Source organism: Solea solea, chromosome 13 (assembly GCF_958295425.1).
Source record: "Solea solea chromosome 13, fSolSol10.1, whole genome shotgun sequence".
Lineage (NCBI taxonomy): Eukaryota > Metazoa > Chordata > Actinopteri > Pleuronectiformes > Soleidae > Solea > Solea solea.
The window spans coordinates 9,036,819-9,057,043 of NC_081146.1; the positions used below are offsets into that span (position 1 = coordinate 9,036,819).

Genomic DNA, 20,225 nt, shown 5'->3' on the forward strand with positions numbered 1-20,225 from the left:
TCATGGTGTGCAGATGAACTCACCATAGATACTTTGAAGAACAGTGCTCTTAGTCACAGATGGTTTAGCAGGTACAGCTCTGTTATCCACCTTCTTCCTGGTTTGGGTGTGGTTTGACTCCACTTTGCGTCCGCGTGCGTGAAACCTGACAACACATCCATGCAAATGCACGACGTTCAATTAAAGAAATCTCATACAGTGTTCAAAGGTCGAAAAACTGGCAAGTCCTCACACTACTGCTCACTAGGCATGAGCAAAGTAAACAGAGTTTATTTGACGCAGCTATTAGGCAGCGCATACAAAATATAACTGAGAAGCTGAATGGAAACAGAGAGTCTCCTGCTGTGTGCTGGCAGAGTCTAAGAGAAACATAGTGAGCAAGAAGGAGAGGAAAGGAATGAGCGACTGCTGGTAGCTATTAGAGCAGCATGGTTGAACTTTTAGCCTCTTGTTAAACCAGTTTGAAAGCTCTAGATTATAGCCAGTCTGTCCCCAGCATCCTTGTCTCACCCATCTCCCACGCTCTCCCTCCTACTGCGCGTGTGTTGATGGCATCCAGATAGAAGATGGGGCGGTGTTACATGAGAGATACTGGTTGGCATTTAAGAGGCAGAAGGCACATGTGGGCACCACATGGAACTGCTAATCATTCACGGAAGCCTCAGCTACCGAGCACTCCTTCAGGTACCAACTCAAATAGAGACGTGTGAACTCACCTTCGCCAGGCTCGCTGAATGACGCGTGCTGCCGCGTTCCTCCTCCTGCACTGCTCTTTGTCGTATCTGTGTGTACGTGTAGAGGTCGGTACATGTGTGCCAGTCTTTCTTGTGAGGCGTTTGTGGTCTAAAGGTGAGCTGCTTCTTAATGAGGCAGAGTGAGTTTGGTCTTTGGTGGAGACTCTCTCAGAAGTGTGCTCCTTGTGGTGTCGGCGCCTTTTTGGAGAGGCGTGGGCATCGTTCTTGCTGGTAGCAGTCTGCACATTCATGTGAGAGTCTTTCTTTCTAATGAGGATGGATTCTCTGGAAGTGTCCTCAGTGTGGTCCATAGAGGAGACACTCCCTGAAGGATTGCTTTTGATTGGAGTGGCTCGTTCTCTGACTTTGGGTATGGAGGGGGGTCTGGGCTTGAGAATGGGTGGCTGAAAGCAGCTGGCAGGCGAGAGAAGTTCCTTCAGCCTGGTGGTTTGAGGGGCACCAGACACTGTGTCAGCTGTGACAGGACTTTGGTGGCTCAAAGCCTCTGGAGCCTCACGTGGTTCAGATGCTTTGCCTCTTCTGGAGGATCTGCTCTTGTGCTCTGGTGGCAAGAAGGCATTGTGATGAAATAATTAAATAAATAAGTAATGATATTTATTATTTTAATCTTGATCGACATAATCAGCTGTCACCACATCATCGCTCTCAATTCAAAGTGGAAACTGCATCCTAACAACTTGAAGGACTTCTGCACATTCGTACCTTTGTGTCTCTCCTCTTTACTCCTTGTGTATTCCGCTTTGGATGACTTCTTTGTTTCCACCACAGAGTCATTCATGGATAGGCTCTCTACAGTGTTGACTAAAGAGAGCTGATTCTGCTCTTCTCTCACCAAAGAAACTTTCCGTTTCTCTGCAGTGGACACTGGGACCTCCTGCTGCACGGCCTCTCGTCTCCGCTGTTCTTCTTCTCGTTTCCTAGACACAAAGAACAATTTGACCTAATGATCGCATGTGCAGTAGTGTGTACAATACACCACATGAAGAGACAATGTGAAAAAAATGTATTTTGTGACACTGATGAGTACAAAATCCCTTTTAAAACTACTTGCTAGGCAAATACACGTATTGAACATCTTAGAACCTAACAACAATACATAGAAAGCAGAAATATTAGCTTTTTTTCAGTTGAAAAACCTGATGGTGGGTGAATGTTTGTGTATGTAAGTGAAATAAAAACAAAAAGATGATGGAAAAAGAATAATCAGAGCAGATAAAACAGGTTCATTGCTCCACTAAAACAAGTTAACTTCCCAAATGCATTGTGCAAGACAATTAAGGTGAGACGAGTGAGCAAATGACGAAAAAAAGAAAAAGAAAATGACAAACGAGCTAAAGGAGAAGACGGGGAGAAGACATATCTGTGTGCAGGGATGACAGAGAGAAAGACAGATACGGAGAGAGTGTGACTGTTTCTATAGAGCTGAGAGACGGACAGAGACAGATAACAGAAACCGGAATGAGAGATAAGATGCAAATGTTGTGTGATAAACATAATGTCTCACAATGAATGCAAGCATCTTCAAACAAAGTATGACAAAGGCTTTTTGTACGTATGTGTATGTGAACTGCATGTTTTTCATATTCGTGTTGTATGTGTGGTCTAGCCATGACTCATGTTATCTGATTACACACACACACACACACACACACACACACACACACAAATAAATATTCTCACATTCTCACAATGTAAATCATTAAAATGACATATTTTATGGTTAGGACAAACTTGAGACAAGACTGTGTGCGTGTGTGCATGCTCGTCACTCACTTGGCTGCATCCTTACGCAGCTGCTCGTGCCTCATGAGGAGCTGCTTTCTCTCCCTGAAGGCCTTGCGCACAGTGTAGCCCTTGTAGACAGCCTGGATGGAGGCAGCAGCAATGTCCTGGATGGCTGCAATGGAAAGAGCGCCATGCTCCAGCATGAACTGCGTCACCTCACTGTGTCCCCCAAGCAGAGCATAGTCCAGAGGCGTGTACCTGCTCGACACAATTTAAACACCAGTGTCATTCACGGAACAATCTCCCCACTTTCATTTCATTGCCTTCTCATGTCTGCCCTCTTTGTGAGTGGCCCGGCCCTCACCTCTCCTCCGTGTGCTCCATGTGATTAGGAAAGGCATCGTAGCCGGACAGCAGTTTCACAGCATCCAGGTAGCCATTGTTACATGACCAGTGGAGAGCAGTTCGCCCCTGTGCACACATGAAGAAAAGCAAATTGTCAAATTCAGATGAGATGAACAGAAAACAAGGTTCCATTAGCAGACATTATGGGAAGATACTCACCTCCTTGTCCTGTATGTTAGGATCGGCATTGTTCTCCATGAGAGCAGCCATACAGGTGATGTAGCCTCCATAGGCAGCACACTGCAGGGGAGTCCGTCCTGCCTGGTCCTGTCCAGCAGAAGTTAAACATTTAAAAGCCAAATCCAGATTACAGTTAACAGTGCTTTATTATATTAAGCCATAAAATGACCATGATGTGTCGTCAGAGACTAAGGAAACATGCTAAATTAAAAAACTGGCTTCACTGATATCAATGGTGCCGAGGAAGTTGACAACGGACCGAAACATTTTCTCTCTCAAAATGTGAAACCAAGGTTAGCTGACATTCCTCTCTCTTTCACTTTGTCTGTAGATATTTTACGGTCCAAATATTGTCACCCTGTTGTCTCCTCTCATCATGATAATTCTCTGCCTGTTGCAGACCCACGAAAATTAACCAAAACGGTTACAGGACAGTGGGACAGTTAATGGTCTGTATGTACAGTAGGTGTATGGACACAGTGTGACAGTGTTTTTTTTTCTGTATTTTGTCAATTCCGACAACCCACTTGAACCATGCTCATCCAACAATTGACTTGGGATTGCACTAGCTTCAAGTTTTAAATGTCGCTGATATTTTTATATACCATATTTTATATACATCACCTTTAACAGAGTAGAACCAGATTTTTGATCTTGATTCTGAGTATTATTTATGCTCTGCTTGTGAAATACGTGGGGGGATTAATTGATTAATTTTAGCCCCAAGCCTTCATCAGGGAGTCAAACAAGGAGTCAATGTTTTGGTGTTTGTTTTTAGAGGGGGTGAACATGACATGCACTATGTAATATTAATTTATACATTTCATTCTTCTGTTTACCTTTGCATTTCATCTCTTATATCTTTCCGTATTTTATCTCTTTAGAGTTTTATGTTGCCTGAAACCAAGCTCCTATAACACAAAATGAACTATCTGTTATGTTAAGGGCATTTGAGTCGGTTAAAAGATCATGCCTTGGAGTTTACTCTTAAATTGGTTTTACATATATCGTATCCAGGAAGTGGTTCTACCCAAAGAGTTCTCAATATCTCCATTTATGGTTTGATTTGACCAAATAACTTTGGCGCTGCACAGCTCAGACAAGAAGAGGGACTGACTCTAAAATGTGTTCACTGAGAAGAGCTTCTGTTGCTCTGCAGGTTCACAGTCGAGCGTGTACGTCCATACCTGCACATTAGGACTGATCCCATTCTCCATCAGTATCTGGCAGACCTCAGCATTTCCTCCCAGTGCAGCCCAGTGCAGAGCGGTGTGACCATCCACGTCCACCAGGTCCACATGTGCAGAGCCTTAGCGCACATTTACATTTCAACAACACTGAAAACATCTTCCTCTTATTTATCATGGATGACACCGCTACAGTAGTTTTTGGATTGTCAGGGAAACGCATTAAAAAAAATAAAAAATACTCCGAACACAATAACCACAGGGACATTACTGGATGTAAAGTAACAAGTACACCCACCTTTGATGAGCGTGAGTATGACGTCTCTGTGTCCCATCTCACAGGCACGAAACAGCGGTGTGTGTTTCATCACGTCCAGAGAGTCGACCATTGCTCCTTTCTCCAACAGCAGCTTCACTGTGCTCACATGACCTGACAGGGAGGCCGCATGGAGTGCTGTGGGGACATATACAAACACAATTATTACAAAAAATATACAACAAAAAGTAAAGAATACAAGCTCCTGAATCTAAACATTATCAGATCACCTGCTGCTCCTTCATGTACCTCACCTTTCATCATCAACACTTGGTTTATAGTATACCTTTGATGGAATTTGGTGACCTGCTTTGCTTAAAGCACCAATGCGGAACTTCTATTGCCCCCCTGCTACTATACATGACAATACTTTTCTTCCCCTACCACGCTTCACTCTCACATATAAACACTATACACCATATACCCTCTCTATATGCTCGCAGATTTAGTCCCTGGATGAATTTTGTCTTCAAATCTATACTTAGTTTGATTCCTTTGTGTCTGCGTTGTGCACAAACTAAAATACTCAAGGCCTGTGCTTAAATGATACCCTACAAATGTCAGTCTCTAGAGCCAGAACTGAACTTGGAAAGAAAGCTTTTAACTATGATGTTCCCGTTACCCGGAGTAAATTACAAAAGGAGCTTGAACTCTCACAGTTGATCACTTTGGGAATTTATATCAATTAAAAGAATTGAGAAAACTTTGTGGTCATTCTTAATATTGTGCCTTCTTTTTCGTCAGTGTATGTTGACTGAATATTGAGTTTTATGTCTTTTACAGTGTGTGATAGCTTTCTTTACATGTATCATGATAGTCATTTTAAAATTTGTTATGCTGCCTCCTTGGCTGCGATGGACTGGGGAACTGTCCAGGGTGTACCCCACCTATCGCCCAATGTAGCTGAGATTGGCACAGCACCCCCCGCGACCCTCTGGTGGAGGATAAAGCGGTAGATGATGACTGACTGACTGATGCTGCCTCCTTGGCCAGGACTAATGCAAAACACTTATGGCTGGTGCAACCCCCCACTCCCCCTTCAGCTCCCCAGACAATACAGACTCGACTCAAGTGCACATAAGTGATCTGGGCACCAGTCAGCTCCACTGCCCTTCACACCGTTTCATTAGCAAGACTCAACCGTGGCATGTTATGCATGCATAAACAACGACTGCTTGGCTGAGCAGAGGGAATATCGCCATTGAGATTATATGTCCAAACAGCCCAGAGGGTTTGGAGAGTCAGCATGTGCGTGTGTTTTCAGAGACCAGTGCTGGCAGTGGTGGAGTCTATTCAGTGAGTTCACAGTATTCTTGCTGACAGTATCACTTCCCTCACTCTCACAGTCTCTCTTACACCTTGGGGGGAATCCCCTGTGACATCATCATCATCATCATCGTCAAACATCCTCTGTGGCCTAAAATGAATGGGCACACCAGGCTCTGATGAAAGGTGTGTGTTTGTGTTTGTGTGAACATCAAAGTGACCAGGGTGGTTTGTATCACCAAACCCTCAAACTCAGGTGCTCACCGGTGCCTCCATACTTGTCAGCCATGTTGATGTCAATGTGAGGGGTGAGAGCCAGCATGGTGCAAATCACATCATCACTGCCCTTCCCAGCAGCCCACATAAAGGCCGTCCTCCCCTCCAAATCAGGCTCATCCTTCACCGAGGGGTGGGACAGAAACACACCAACTGTCTCCTAGTCACACATGGACAGACAATCACTTGGTATGGTTTATCGGACTGGACATTTTGAGAGGGAAGACATGAAATCATACCGACTAAGGGTGACGTGAAAAGAATACTGTATAGGTTATTCTTCACCAATATAATAGAACTTTTACTCAAATTAAATTATACTATAAGTGAAAAAATAAATGCACATTTCCAACATACAGAGCCTACATAGTAAGACTCACAGCATTGTTGCTTTGAGCTCCATAGTGCAGCGGTGTCGCTCCTTGGCTGTCAGAGGGAATAGTGCCCGACGAGTTTCTCTCCAGCAGCAGGTGGACAATTTTGGCATGACCTGTAAAAACACACATTTACATTAGTATATAATAAAAAAAAAAAAGGGCACGACTGAGTGAAGAGCTGGGACAATTGCTCAGCTGTACTGTCCAACAAAAGGTGTCATTAGTTTTCAGTTTACAAGAGTGGTAACAGAGGAGGATTAAACACCTTATCAGGTCAACATGGCTCAGCGGTCACTCTTTGCAGTCAGGCACCGTGTGATGCAATGAAAATGTTTTTAAAGAAACCAAAAGAAACAAGACCTTAACTGAATGCAAATATCTGCTAATTTTAGTAATAAGATGGATTGTGATCCAATTTTTCAGGTATTTATGAACTCAAATTATGAGAAAGACCAGAACACCAGAGCCATTAAAAATCCTCCTGAGGTTACACTGCATGTCCGTAAAAATGTCATGGCAATAAATGAATAAAATAATAATTTTAACGTATGGGTAATAAGTTATTTTCCGCTCAGCCAAAAAATAAATAATAATAATTTGCTTTGAAAGCCTGAAATCTTTAATTTCAGTGCAAAGTCAATAAGGCTGCCGCAGGTCACGTTCAGGACCTAAGCTCACTCACCGAGCAGAGCGGCCCAATGCAGCGGCGTTCGGAAGAGGTTATCATAAGCTGTCACATTGCAGCCCCCGTAAGACGTCAGCACCTCCACCACTGCCTCGTTACCGTCGGCCACGGCAAAGTGCAGCGGTGTCCGCCCCTCATAGTCCTGCCAGTTCAGCAGAGACTCGGTAGGAGCTGCCTCCTAAAACACACACACACGGGAGATGCAGACAAAAAAAAACATGGGTGAGGACAAAGGATGAAGAAAAAAATGTGGTTTTTTGTTTACGTGTGTGTGTTCACAGCAGTGTGTACCAGTATACAGCGGACAGTTTGAGTTGCGCTTAGCTCTTGACTGTGTGCAGCCCAGTGCAGGGGGATTTTGCCTTCACTGTCTGGGATGCCGATGTTGGAATCGTGCTTGATCAGGAGACGAACATGTTCTGGTCGGTTATAAAACGCAGACCAGTGTAAAGCGGTTTGCTGCAGAAACAGAGAAAATGGAGAGACAGATATGACGAATGGGGAAGAAAATATCAGGGGTCATCGTAAGTGGTCACGAAGTTTCCATTTACGTTCAGAAAATGATTTCACTATGAAACAGCAGAGAAATATGAGCCTACTGAAGTATTCTGAGATTTCCTGAAACCACAATCATCTGACACGATGATGCATATTGGATTATTACAAAACCGACTTCTGATGTCAGATACACATCTGCTCCAATAGACAGAGGAGGCTGTGTGTTTGTGGTCTTATCATCAGAACACAGGACAAAGCCACAGTTTGTTAAAACATTCACTGCAATGCGAGTGGGCCACTCTATGTTTTTGTGTGAGACCTCAAATTTCCACTGCTTCCTACAAACTATTTTCAGTCATTTATCTCTTTGCAATTAATGATCTGATAACCACTGAGGCCAAACAGTAGTGAGGACATACAGTTTTCCAACAACCTGTACATGCATTTGTACAGCAGCACCTTGTTCTTGTCTTGCGTGTCGACCTCTCCTGGTCCAATGTGTTTGAGTAACAGGGCGAGAGCTTTTGGGGAGGGGTGTCGGGTGGCCAGGTGAAGCGGGGTCATCTCCTCTAGATCCTTCTGCAGCCAGTTAGCACCTCTGGACAGCAGCAGCTTCAGGAAACGCACATTACCCTGCAACACACATACACAAAAATCCTGTGCTAAAAAGTAGCTCAAAAATCACCAATGCTCCTCAGCATTAGTCATGAACCAGCAGCAATGACACACACACTCCCGCACACAGAATCCCCAGGCTTTTAGCAATGTCTGGTTCAATCTGGGGGTCATCCATCTTTATTCCCTCCCCCTGTCTGTCTGCTCATCTTGCGAGATGAACTGTGAAACAGTAAACAGACAGAGCCGCCATTCCCTACCTGTCGTCCCCTCCACATCATTGTCATCATCCTCACTTTTGGTCTCTCGCCACCAAACAGCTGGGTGATGCATCGGGCAACAGCTGCCAGAGGAGGGCGAGTTTTGTGTGTGTGTGTGTCCGAGCAGACAAGACTGAGTACATGTGCGGGTTCCTTTTGTATATTTGCCAACCTGTGACCACGATGCCACAGTCTGACAGATCTATCTCGTGTGTGAGCATGCATCCAGACTGTGTGTGTGTGTGTGTGTGTGTGTGTATGTGTATTTTAGTCCTCCCTATTCTCAGTCCAATTAGATCAGTAATCCCTGGCCTCTCTTGCTGTCTCAGCCACTTATTGATCAGATGTCAAAGAGACAGGGCTTCCCATCACTAGCATCCCCCAGCACACACACACACACACACACACACACACACACACACATGCGCCACCCATCTATGAGACAGACCTCAATAACCTATTAGCTTCCCTCTCCCCTAAATGATAGTATGATCCTACATCAGTACATTGCTGTTACATTAAGCACAGATTAATAAGCCACTTATAAAGAGATACTTTAACTACTGCATCCCACTGTTCTCATGCCAAATCTTGCCATCAACTTTGTCAGTCAATGTTAATAATTTGTTTACGGGTTGTTGTTTTTTTAACTAGTCCCAAATGAAAATCATTCTCTTCTATCAGAGGTTTCCATGGCAAAAATGTTGTGAGCAGAAAATGTGTTTATCTATAAGCGTGTGTGAGTGAAAATCAGGGCTAGAGAGTTTGTGTGGCAGGGTTTTAAATCAGTTTATATTCCTCAACAAAAGCCCTAAAACCACAATGAGAACCACTAGGGGGCACTGGCTTCCCACTAGAGGCTGCAGTCATAAATTGTCTTTTGTCTTAAGAAATGTATGGGATCACACTGTGTCTTCATACTCATACACCTTGATATTTGCATTCACATTCATTTATTGTGAATAAACTGTCATGTCTGGTTTTATGTCATTAAAAAGGGCAACAGCAGGAATAATAATACGTTTTTGTATTGTGTGTTCTTCTTTAAGATTGTGTATTTATGGATAATCATACCTTCTGTGCGGCGAGGTGCAGCGCAGTCCGCTGGCTGTGGTCAGCCTTGTTGACCGAGGCTCCGGCCTTCAGCAGAATCTCTGCACAATCCAGGCGGTCGGCCAGGACACAGTACATCAAAGGGGTCCGACCAAACTGGTCCTCGCGGTCCCGCAGTGACGGCTCCGCTACTCACACCCATACCCAGACACACATGCAGACAAAAGCACAGTTTTAGCTCAAAGTCAACAGGGGTTAAGAGGATAAAAGTTATTCAAAACCAATATATATATATATATATTTGTAGCACTCTGCAATGATCATGTGATACTGTATTTCTCTTCCTGTATGCCAAAGTAAAAATTAGTGTTCTACATATTCATTGACAATTAGATAATGTTTCTAGGTTTTGTTTTTTGGGGGTCAATAGAAGAAACAATTCAGTACAAAATAATACATTCACAATGCCACGTTACAATACAAGTATAACATAAAAGGAAAATGACAAAATCACAGAGAAATTAAAATATAAAGAAAATACAAAACATATTTAAAAAATAAACAAGGACTAGTTATTCTCTGGCAAAGTACAACTGAACTTAACAAACCAATGAATCCCTTAAATTAAAGTAAAGATGAGAGATAGAGAATTCCATTTTGACATGGCTCTGTACGTAACTGTTCTTCTCAATGCGTCCAAATTGGGCATTTGTACTGTAAACTGACTGTAAAAACAAGACTGTTTAACTGTATGCCATAATAAACATTTATGCTTATGTATTTGACCACACAGCAGGACAGTTGACATGGGACAGAACCTGTGCCTGTATAACCTGCACCACATCTGCTGATATATCTGCAGATGTGCATCTGCTCCTAATTCTAGGATGGGTCAAAATGCAGAGGAATACTTTCCCTAAGGGGATTAATAAAATTAAACTTTAAACTTTAAACTTTAAACTTTATATGGAACTCTGCACATCTTACCATGTACAGTCCCCTTGCCATTCTATGATTATGTGGTGGCATATTGCTCCCACTGTGATGTTTGGGTGTGATAATTGTTGCACCTTGTCTCTTTTGTTTATTCAGGATTATTCATTCATCCATACATATTTTCTGGGGGAATTATGTGTGTTTAAATATGTTTTTGTGTGTCTCTCACTATAAATGCAATCAACAAAGTAAAATAAATAAATACAACAACTCATGACTACATAATACTATTGTACAGCACTTCTGGGCTTGGGATTTAGAAGTTAAGATTCATATAATACAATCATGATGCTAAGTTCCTCATATAGCTGAGACAGTGATTTTTTTTCGATTGATTGTTTTGATTATGGCATCATGCATAAGGAATATATATAATCAGGACAAGACACCATTATTTAGACATACACACCAGCAAATAGAACATCAATTGTTGATATTGATTTTTGCCATTTCTCTTCCAGTATGTTACTTCTACGTATTAGACGCTGTCTGGCTGTGTGTCGCTCACCTGTGATGAGTTTGAGGAGGACACTCCGATCTCCGTTGACAGCTGCAGCGTGAACCTGGGATCCCAGTGAGACGGTTCCCGGGCCAGACGTTGCTGTGGCCTGCAACGTGAACAGAGGAAGGGAAGGTCACAACTCAACCTGCAGCAAAGTACCCTCTGCTCACGTATCAAGTGTTTAACACCCTGACATTAAAATAGAATGGACAATTTCCCTTCCATTCATTTAGCCACAAGCAAACGCCATGAATGGACGCAGTCGTAATTAAGTAGTTCATACATAATTTATAGGCTATAATAGCCAATGTTTAAATGAATACACCTAATATAACACAGTTAGGGCTGGGCAGTAATGTATTAATAATATGCAGTTATTAAAATCAAAATAACAGTACATCTATATTAATGTTTATGCGTTGTGCATGCATTTAACACATATTGATATAATCACTGGGAATGTTTTACCTCAGATTTGTAAAATGTTAATTGTAATTTTCTGTGGATAAAAAAAGTTTAAAACTACAATTAACTGGTTACTTTAGCTTTCACTCAGTGTTCAGCACAGATGTGTACTGTTCACTGTTCCTGCTCCTGACTTGTGTGTTCACTAATGGTGTGTAATAAGGATGGGTTGAAGCCAGAAGTTGCGTCCATTATCACTGATTGGTGTGTGTGTGTGTGTAAATATAAGAAATTACGCTCTAGATATAGTTTAAAAAACAACAACCCCCCTTCCCAGAAAAAAGAAGACAAAATTCAGATAGTGCCAATATGCATCGCAGACAGTCTTTCTGAGATTCTTCTTAGATATCCTCATATTTGTCGGTGTCAGTTTAACACCTCTGCTAACTGTCAACCACACAACAAAACAGATACTTCAATAACATAATAAGCAAGCTAATGGTTACTGACAGCAGGGAAAGTGTGTGTATGTGTGCATGTGTGTGTATGTGTGTGTATGTGTGTGTATGTGTGTGTTTCTGCTCCTGCTGGTGGGGGAGTGGGGGGGTTAAATCTCTTCCTGGCCCCACTTAACCAAAGCCCAGTGAAAGCTGGGTAATCTGCAGACAGGAAGCAGCCAGGGAGGGGGAGACCCTGTGTGAGTGTGTAAGAGGGGGGTCTCTCTTCATGTCTTATTCATGTCTCATTAATACTGCAGCATGCCTCGCTGTGTGTGTGTGTGTCTGTGTGTGGGTTTAGAGATGTGGGGACAAAGCCTGCAGGGCACAACACAGAAATCAATTATTGTCCCTAAACACACAAATGCTGGAGGCACAAAATCATGTCACAATCTGAGATTTCTCCAAGACATTTTCATTACCAGTCACGTCAACCTGATCTGATTCTCTATCTAGAAAACTTGAAGCTGTAACGTCTGCTACATTCTAACATCAGCATTGTGTGAAGGCCTCTCAGCTCCACACAACTCTCTCCGCGTTTCTCAGTATTGCTGTATTTTGTTTTCGTGTCGCCCAGTGATATTCCCACGCTGCACAAAGAGTGGTGCATTTACGTCTCAACTGACAGAGGCAAGGTGGAAGCCCAGCAGTTAACGCGAGACAGCTGCGAACTGTTGGAAAATGTACCAAGAGTAGTCATTTCAGAAAGCTCTGCAGACTCACCTGAGTAATAGTCCTGACTTGTGCAGACAGCCTCTACGTGTGTGTCATAAACCTGCAACGTCTCTGTAACTCACTGCAGAAGCTCACTTCATGTCTATTTGTTTACCTCTAGCAGCTTATTTTTGAGCTTTAGATTATAACCACTGAGAAACCTGCTTGATTCACTGCTCTGCTCATTCCATGCGCCTCTCATTGGGGGGGTAGCAGCGACACAAGCAAAGACCCTGGAGCTTTAAGTAGATTTTATACAATACATCGAACCATAGGCAGGTCGGGTGGTTATTCTGGCAGCAGTTAGGTCTCGATGATATGGCCAAAAACATTATCAGGATATCAAAATGTCACCCCAGTAAATGTCACAGAAATAAAGATACATTTTTCCTCCTGAGTGAAAGTTAAAGAAACCAGTTAACTGTGGTTTTAAACTTTCTTATGCACAGAAAACAATACAAACAGACAAACACACATCTAATTGTTTTTGCCTAGCCCTAGTTGAAATCTTGAGAACATTCATGAAACTGAATGATCTAAAGGGAGGAGTAAATACTCCAGTGACCTCCCTCCTTCCTTCTCATCCTCCCCTCTCCCACCTCATAAAGAGGCACGGCAATTACTCACTATACTCGCTGCTTTCTCACGCTCTGCCAATTAATGACGTACACTTAATACAGGTTAAATACTGCATTTACTGCAAGGATGGAAGATGCGGTGCTTAAAAGTGTGCGTGAATGTGTCTGCATGTGCGTGTTTGGCACATGTGCCGCGTCATGGGAAGTTATTTTCCGTGAGAGAGAGTTTTTACTGGGGTTTACCAAAATCAACCACAAACATCTCTTAACGTTTCTAATTTACAATGATTACTCACTCGGTAATTTACGTGCGTGTGCTTACGCACACACGCACCGTCTGCACATACTAATATCTAACACATGCAGGTATAACAGCAGTGCACTGCTATAGCTGCACTTCAGAGGGAGTGATGTTTCTGATGTTCACATCCAGTGAACTACGCAAATGAGACACATTCAGAACATTTTTTTTGTTCTACTTTTTAATCGTGTGCTGAGCGTATTCCAAACTTTTCCTAAACTTTTGTTGATCTCTTTCTGGAGTAAATATACAAGCCCCCAGCTGCCACAGTAAACATATGAATTGATTTATGAATAATCTTTGACGCAGAGAAAAGTTTTAATTCGGCCAAACACTGACAGTCAATATTTGAAACTATGTGAGGGACATTCATATCTCCAAGAGCAGGCAATTAGAGTTTCATGAGGACCCGAGTGTTTTGGAAACACCCACAGTGCATCCAAATTTGGCTAAAAAGGCTTTTGCGATGCAGTGTCTGAAATCGAACAAAGGAGGGTGTAAAAACAACACCAGGTCCTGTTGAGAGGTGTCGAGTGGTCTCATTTAGCCATTCATACATGATCCTCAGGGAGCACTCCACTCGTTAATATGAAGACAATAACTCAGAGAAAACCATTGATTATGGGTTGAGGTCGGGGCCAAGTGATTGTACATCTGTATGAGTATTGATTCATGCTGATGCTGACATTATTTAGTCTTTATTCATATTCGGCCTCATATGACCACAGTGAGTTTAACAAAGAATCATGGAACTACCACGAAACCTTTCAGCTACTCGACAGGAGAGCTGCACAGGCACACACACACTTGACTTGTGCTGTAACTAACACTTCAATTGAGGCTATTGAGACAAAGAAACCAGGGAGTCTGTGTGTGTGTTCGTTCAAGTTTGTGAACAAACACATACACTGTTTGTTTGTATATTTATATATATATATATATACTGTATGTATATATATATACATATGTATGTATATACAGTATATATGTATATATATATACACATATATTATACATTATACATTATGTATATACTGTATATGTATATGTATATATTTATCCAGCTGTCTGTCAATGTGAAGGTGTCAGCTTTTAACAGAGGATGTATCTAGAACATGCTGGGTAAGCAGCGGGGAACAGAGCCTGAGTCTTTGGCCTTTATTTCAGTTCAAGACAGGTGTACATGCACGCACGCACGCACGCACGCACGCACGCACATACACTTTTCTGTTTTTATTAAAATATGCTGTATTGCAGTGCAATTTACAAAGTTATGAGAGCCCACGTTTAGGGTCTTGTCATCCCAACATGATGTTATTACAGTTGCCTGCGCTGGCTGAATGTGTGTGTATGTATATACAGTACCTACAGTATGCCTCAGATAGGAGATAGAGGCAGCAGGGATCAGTCCCAGGGTTTTGACTGACATGTAAAGAGGTGGGAAGAAGGATAATATCAGCCCACAGGGATGCCGTATCTGTAAAGCCCTATTTCTGGGGGACTTCCTGGTTCCCTAAGGACCAATGAGCTGGCTCCCTCAGCTGGGGGCTGAGTTCTGGGGCACAGCGGGGCCAATCAGTGGGGGGAGAAGGCTGAGTGACACATAGATCTGCTAATTTACATCATTACCACAATGCATCCTGACAAATGAGCCCCCAGGGTGTGAGCCAATCACCTGGGAGAGTAATGCAATTAGGCGGGACCACAGCTGTCAATCTCACAGCTACGGGGGTCAGGTAGTGACGCCTGTGGCTAAAACACCCCTGCCTGCTGCCTGTCATTCACACACACACACACACACACAAACCCTCTATACATATTACATGTACGTATATAACACACACATATACAGTATGACGTCTAGAGTGGGAACACATACCACACATTAATGTGTGTGTGTTTCTCCTGAGGTTGGAGGGTAGGAGGTGGTGTGTGTGACTGCTCAAGGGACACAAAGATTGACTCGTGTCCTCTGAGGACCTAACACCTAAGTGTAGGTGTAGGCAAATCTGCATACAGTACATCTGGGTGTGTGTTAGTGTGTGTTTACATTTGCCCATGTGTTTTCACCCACTGGGGCACAGTGTTGTTTATGCTCTGAGCTTGAGCTTTGTGCAAAGATTATGACAACAAAAAGAGGACAGAATCATTGGGGAGCTGAGACTGATGCAGAAGAGATGTGCATTTGACAAGCATACAAGTGAAAACTGCCAGTAATGAGGCTTAACTGAGGTGTAGTGACATCACACCAGTTAGCCAATGTGGTTTTGCCCAGCATGTTGCTGTGTCAGTGTTTCTGCGAGTGTTTGTTAATGCTGTTATGACTGGTACACTTTCATTTGGTGCTGGAGAAGAATCAGAGCTACCAATATCCTCTAAGCCCTGTCTTCTACGCCCTTTTGCTTACCCCTCACAGCTTCAGTACAAAAAAATATGAGCAGACAGAGCTTTCATCAACTTCTGTGTGTGTGAGAGAGTTTCAGCTGTTGTTGGAGACGATCTGAGAATCAGGAGAGCTGTGTGTTTTGTGTCATCCCATTATATCACTAATGAGCCATCCTCAGGAGGGAGAGTGAGACAGGGCAAGGCGGACAGAAAAAAACAGATGAAGAAAAACTGTAGGAAGGATAGAGGGAGAAAAATTAGAGGGGGAGGGACAGAGAGCAAGAGAAAGAGAGAGAGAGAGAGAGAGAGAGAGAAACCAGCTTGGGGACTTTGGCCTCTTCTCGCCTCCACTCCCTTGCCCCTACACCTCTGAGTCTAATTGGACTAAAACTGTGATCTAATTAAATGTCCAATTAAAGTGCAGAGAGCAATGTGCCCATCGGCGAATCAGAGTACGGGGACATAATCAGCTGGAAAAACAAACAAAAAAATCAATGAGAACAAATGTGAAATGGAAAAAGACGAGGGAGGAGCGGACAAAATAGGGCGAGGGTGGTCAGAGGAAATGAGAGTATGGGTGTGTACTACATGTTGTGTGATAGGAGACTGTGCATTACAACTTCACACATGATTAACTAAGGAAATACATTGCACGACATCATAGCATTTTACTGGACAATGACAAAATACTCAGGAGGACAAAGCAATGAAGCCGGTTTTGAGAGAGATGCTTTAAAGAAGACTGTTTTTATGCTGTATAACAGGCATAAAGCTCTTCTCACATTTTGGTTTCATTTATCTCAATCCTCAAGAAAAATATTCCAACACGTGAAGTATCAGTAAATATACAGTAACACAGCATAAAATAACATACACTGCCTTCATAACTGTATTTTTATTATCTAAAATGGCAATGGTATTTTGTTTTTGTTTTTATCCTCAGTGGAGATATAAAACTTTGTTTTATAAATTAAAAATAAAAGGTTTGTTTTGTATCATTACCACCATATACTAAACAAACTCTACAAAGATAATTTCCAAGCATTACACAGCTGAATAAGGACATTCTGCTCTTGTGTCTTTCCCTCACTGATATTCAGACCAGGAGAGAGCGAGAGAGAGCGAGCGAGCGAGCGAGCGAGCGAGAGAGAGAGAGAGAGAGAGAGAGAGAGAGAGAGGAATCCTCCTCTGACTCCATCTGTGAGTTGCACACACACTGTGAACCCCCCTATGAACAGCTTTAGCCCATAAAATATTAATGCAGGGATTCAATTCAACATTACACCTTAATCTTCTTAACAATTAGGCAGTAACAGCAAAGACAATTATGCTTGTTACACATAGTCCCAATGGTTTTGACTCTTAAGAGAGAATTTTAAATGACTAGTGCAGGTGAGACAGTAATTTAACCACTCTGCAATTCAGAAAAAAACTAACTCTTCTGGGATCTGCACTGTGTGTGATGGATTCTTACCATAGCTTGTTGAAGGGCACACTTCGGCAGATGTTTCCCAGTTCAGTGCATCCTTGGTGGGTGTGTATGCATGTCCAGGTCCCCTACCTGCCCTGATCCTGGCTCCTGCCAGGAGAAGAAGAGGATCACTCACATACTGAGACCAGCCCACCTGTTCCCACAAATACCTGAGAGCAATAAACTGCTACTGTCCTGATCACACACAGACACAAAGGATTGTTATAATCTAATCCAGTGGAGTGCAACTATCCTTTGTTTGAATAATACTGTTTGGTTTCAGGTGTGATCTGAAACAGTTACTTGATTAATCGATTATTAATTGATTACTAAATTAATCGTCAACTATTTTGATAATCGATTAATAGGTTTGACGCTTTTTTCATGATTAAAGGTGCTTCTTAAATGTGAATATTTCCTTCATTTCTTTGATAAAAGTGAATCATTTTGGTTTGTGGACAAAACAAGACATTCGAGAACATCATCATTTCCAGATTTGACAAAAACGATCAACATTTTTTAACACTTTCTGATATTTTATGGACCAAACAATTCTATTCTATTCGATTCTATTATGTTCTACACAGGTGTGATTGGACCTTGTGAACGTTTGAGGGAAATGTTCTTCTCTCTGAGGTGTTCATAAGATACTTGGCATTCCAAATCAGGGTGTATCAAAGAGGACCACTACGCTAATTTAAATGCCAAAGGCGTGGGAATACACCAATTTCCTGTAGGGGGAAAGGGAGATGTGCAAAGTGTGTAGAGGACCACGATGTCCTAGACTGGGAAGCTTCTACCTTGAAGTGGCTTCATCAAGCTGCGATTGTGTCGAGGTAAAGCGGGTTCAGGAGGTCAGAGATCAGTGTTGATCTCTGACTGTCTAAGTGTAAGAACTCTTATGCATATGAAGTAAGGCATTAGTGTGACTGTGGAATAAATTCATTAACATGCCTGATAACAGACTAACCAACCAGATTTTCTGTTGAGATTTATCAAATATCTCTTCCTGGTCATGAGAGATTTCAAAAACATTTTGTAAAGTAGGAATGCGATACATATATTCAAATAAAGTATCTTATCATGTCTGCTAAATCAAAACAAATCCTTAGAAATGGCCTGAGGGTGTCTTGTGCAAAGCTAAACTGAGAACATACTGTCTGATCAAGAATATTTACCATCCAGAGCAGTGTGTCATCCTAAACCTGAGCTCACAGAGCTCACAGATCTGTTTGTGCTCAGCTAAGATGTGGGATCCTGCCCCTGGCCTATATAAAATACATTTATCTTTTTGTTTTTTGTCCAGCATATCCGAAATATAGACTCAAGATGAATGTAAACAGAAATACCTCTTTGACTATAAAGCGTTTGTGTTTGAGACATTGCAACAGCTCCGGTTTTTCCTTCATTGTGGTGCACGACATTTGAAAATGAAACACTTGACAAAAAAAGTTGACAGGCTCAAACTTTCAAGAACGGTTGAGTTGAATGGTTTTGATGTAATGTTAATCTGATGACAATAACCAGAATGTTATTGCAATTAGTAGAAGAGCCCTCTTGGCATTTATAGCTGATGTCTGCTGTTTTTTGTGGAGCTTGTGAATATTTTGTTGATTTTGAACAGTGGTGAAGAACTGTGTTGAAGAACTTTGAACTGCAGATTAAGAACTTTGAAATGTGGAGGGCACAATTACACCTCTCAGTGTATAGCCTGGTGGAAATTATAATTATTATTATTAGAAGGAGAAGAAGAAGAAGAAGAAGAAGAAGAAGACGACAGAGCTTTCAAAAACTGTTCTGTGATTCATGTGAATGTATCTATTAGAATGATAAAGTTGTCATTTGTCCCGCAACAAAACTAACCTTTTGACATTTTAAAGTTATGTACCAAGGAAATTACTGGACTTTGGTGGCGATTTCAATATGGATCACCTTTTTGAGTGTACTTGACACTGTGGGACAACACTGAGTGGCCTTTGTGCTTTCTCGATTTTTAAAAATGTGCATATGATTTTGTAACAATTTCTGGGTCTTGGAGGATCTATAACTGCTCTCTAAAAGGTGTTACTGCGCATTTAACTTTTATTTGGAATACTTTACTCTTAACATACTATTTGCACAGTGAACTTTTGCTGCTTTCACCTAGGTAAAGGGCTCAAGTGACTCTCAAGAACTCCTCTGAAAATAAACATAACTGTTCTGGATTAAGAGTTACAGTGGATTTTGGATAGATGTGCAGTATCACAACACCTCAACGTTTCCCAACCTTAGTTTTGTACTTCAGTAGTGTAGTGTTTTCGATTTTTAACACTACAGCACATTGGTAGATGGAGAAAAACAGGATGGAGAGAGTATTACAAAAAGTCACAATGATGCAACTATCCTTGTTCAAGAGAAATCAGTTATTCATAAACATGCTGACGAATTACACAGCGTTGCATCAAAAAGTGTAACGTTAACGTCATTGTCTTGGAAATCAGTGTTCCTTAATCATACTCGTCGTCGGTGTTTTATTTACCTTTTGGCTCTCTTTTCCTCTCAGATGAAAACCTGGAAAGTTTTCTTCCAAGACGTCCCGTTCAGTCTTTACCGTCTGGATTACAAAGATACTACAACTCCCACCACTTTCACACAGCAACGCGCCGCCATGTTTGGTGTTTTTTTCACTTACCAGATAAACTTGTGCATTGACTTTAAAAACTACATTACCCACAAAGCCAAAGAAAAATAAGGAAACGCCACTTCGCATCCGTGGTCACAGTGAAATCGGTTCGCCGC

At 42.0% G+C, this 20,225-nt stretch overlaps 1 protein-coding gene across 3 annotated transcripts in view; it reads right to left on the bottom strand.

Annotated features, from left to right (window-relative positions):
• Positions 1-20,142, bottom strand: part of invs (inversin) — a 23,221-nt gene extending 3,079 nt beyond the window's left edge. For all 3 annotated transcript variants that reach the window (XM_058647522.1, XM_058647523.1, XM_058647524.1), the window contains exons 1-17: positions 19,966-20,142; positions 17,451-17,555; positions 11,103-11,202; positions 9,620-9,786; positions 8,130-8,303; positions 7,464-7,631; positions 7,170-7,350; positions 6,491-6,600; positions 6,099-6,270; positions 4,551-4,706; positions 4,253-4,374; positions 3,045-3,152; positions 2,845-2,951; positions 2,529-2,738; positions 1,458-1,672; positions 717-1,296; positions 24-145 (exon numbers count right to left, since the gene is read on the bottom strand). In XM_058647522.1, the coding sequence (XP_058503505.1) occupies positions 24-145; positions 717-1,296; positions 1,458-1,672; positions 2,529-2,738; positions 2,845-2,951; positions 3,045-3,152; positions 4,253-4,374; positions 4,551-4,706; positions 6,099-6,270; positions 6,491-6,600; positions 7,170-7,350; positions 7,464-7,631; positions 8,130-8,303; positions 9,620-9,786; positions 11,103-11,202; positions 17,451-17,453 (2,695 nt within the window). In that variant the 5' untranslated portion in view covers positions 17,454-17,555; positions 19,966-20,142. The remainder of the gene's footprint in view (positions 1-23; positions 146-716; positions 1,297-1,457; positions 1,673-2,528; positions 2,739-2,844; positions 2,952-3,044; positions 3,153-4,252; positions 4,375-4,550; positions 4,707-6,098; positions 6,271-6,490; positions 6,601-7,169; positions 7,351-7,463; positions 7,632-8,129; positions 8,304-9,619; positions 9,787-11,102; positions 11,203-17,450; positions 17,556-19,965) is intronic.
• Between the last annotated feature and the right edge of the window lie 83 nt (positions 20,143-20,225).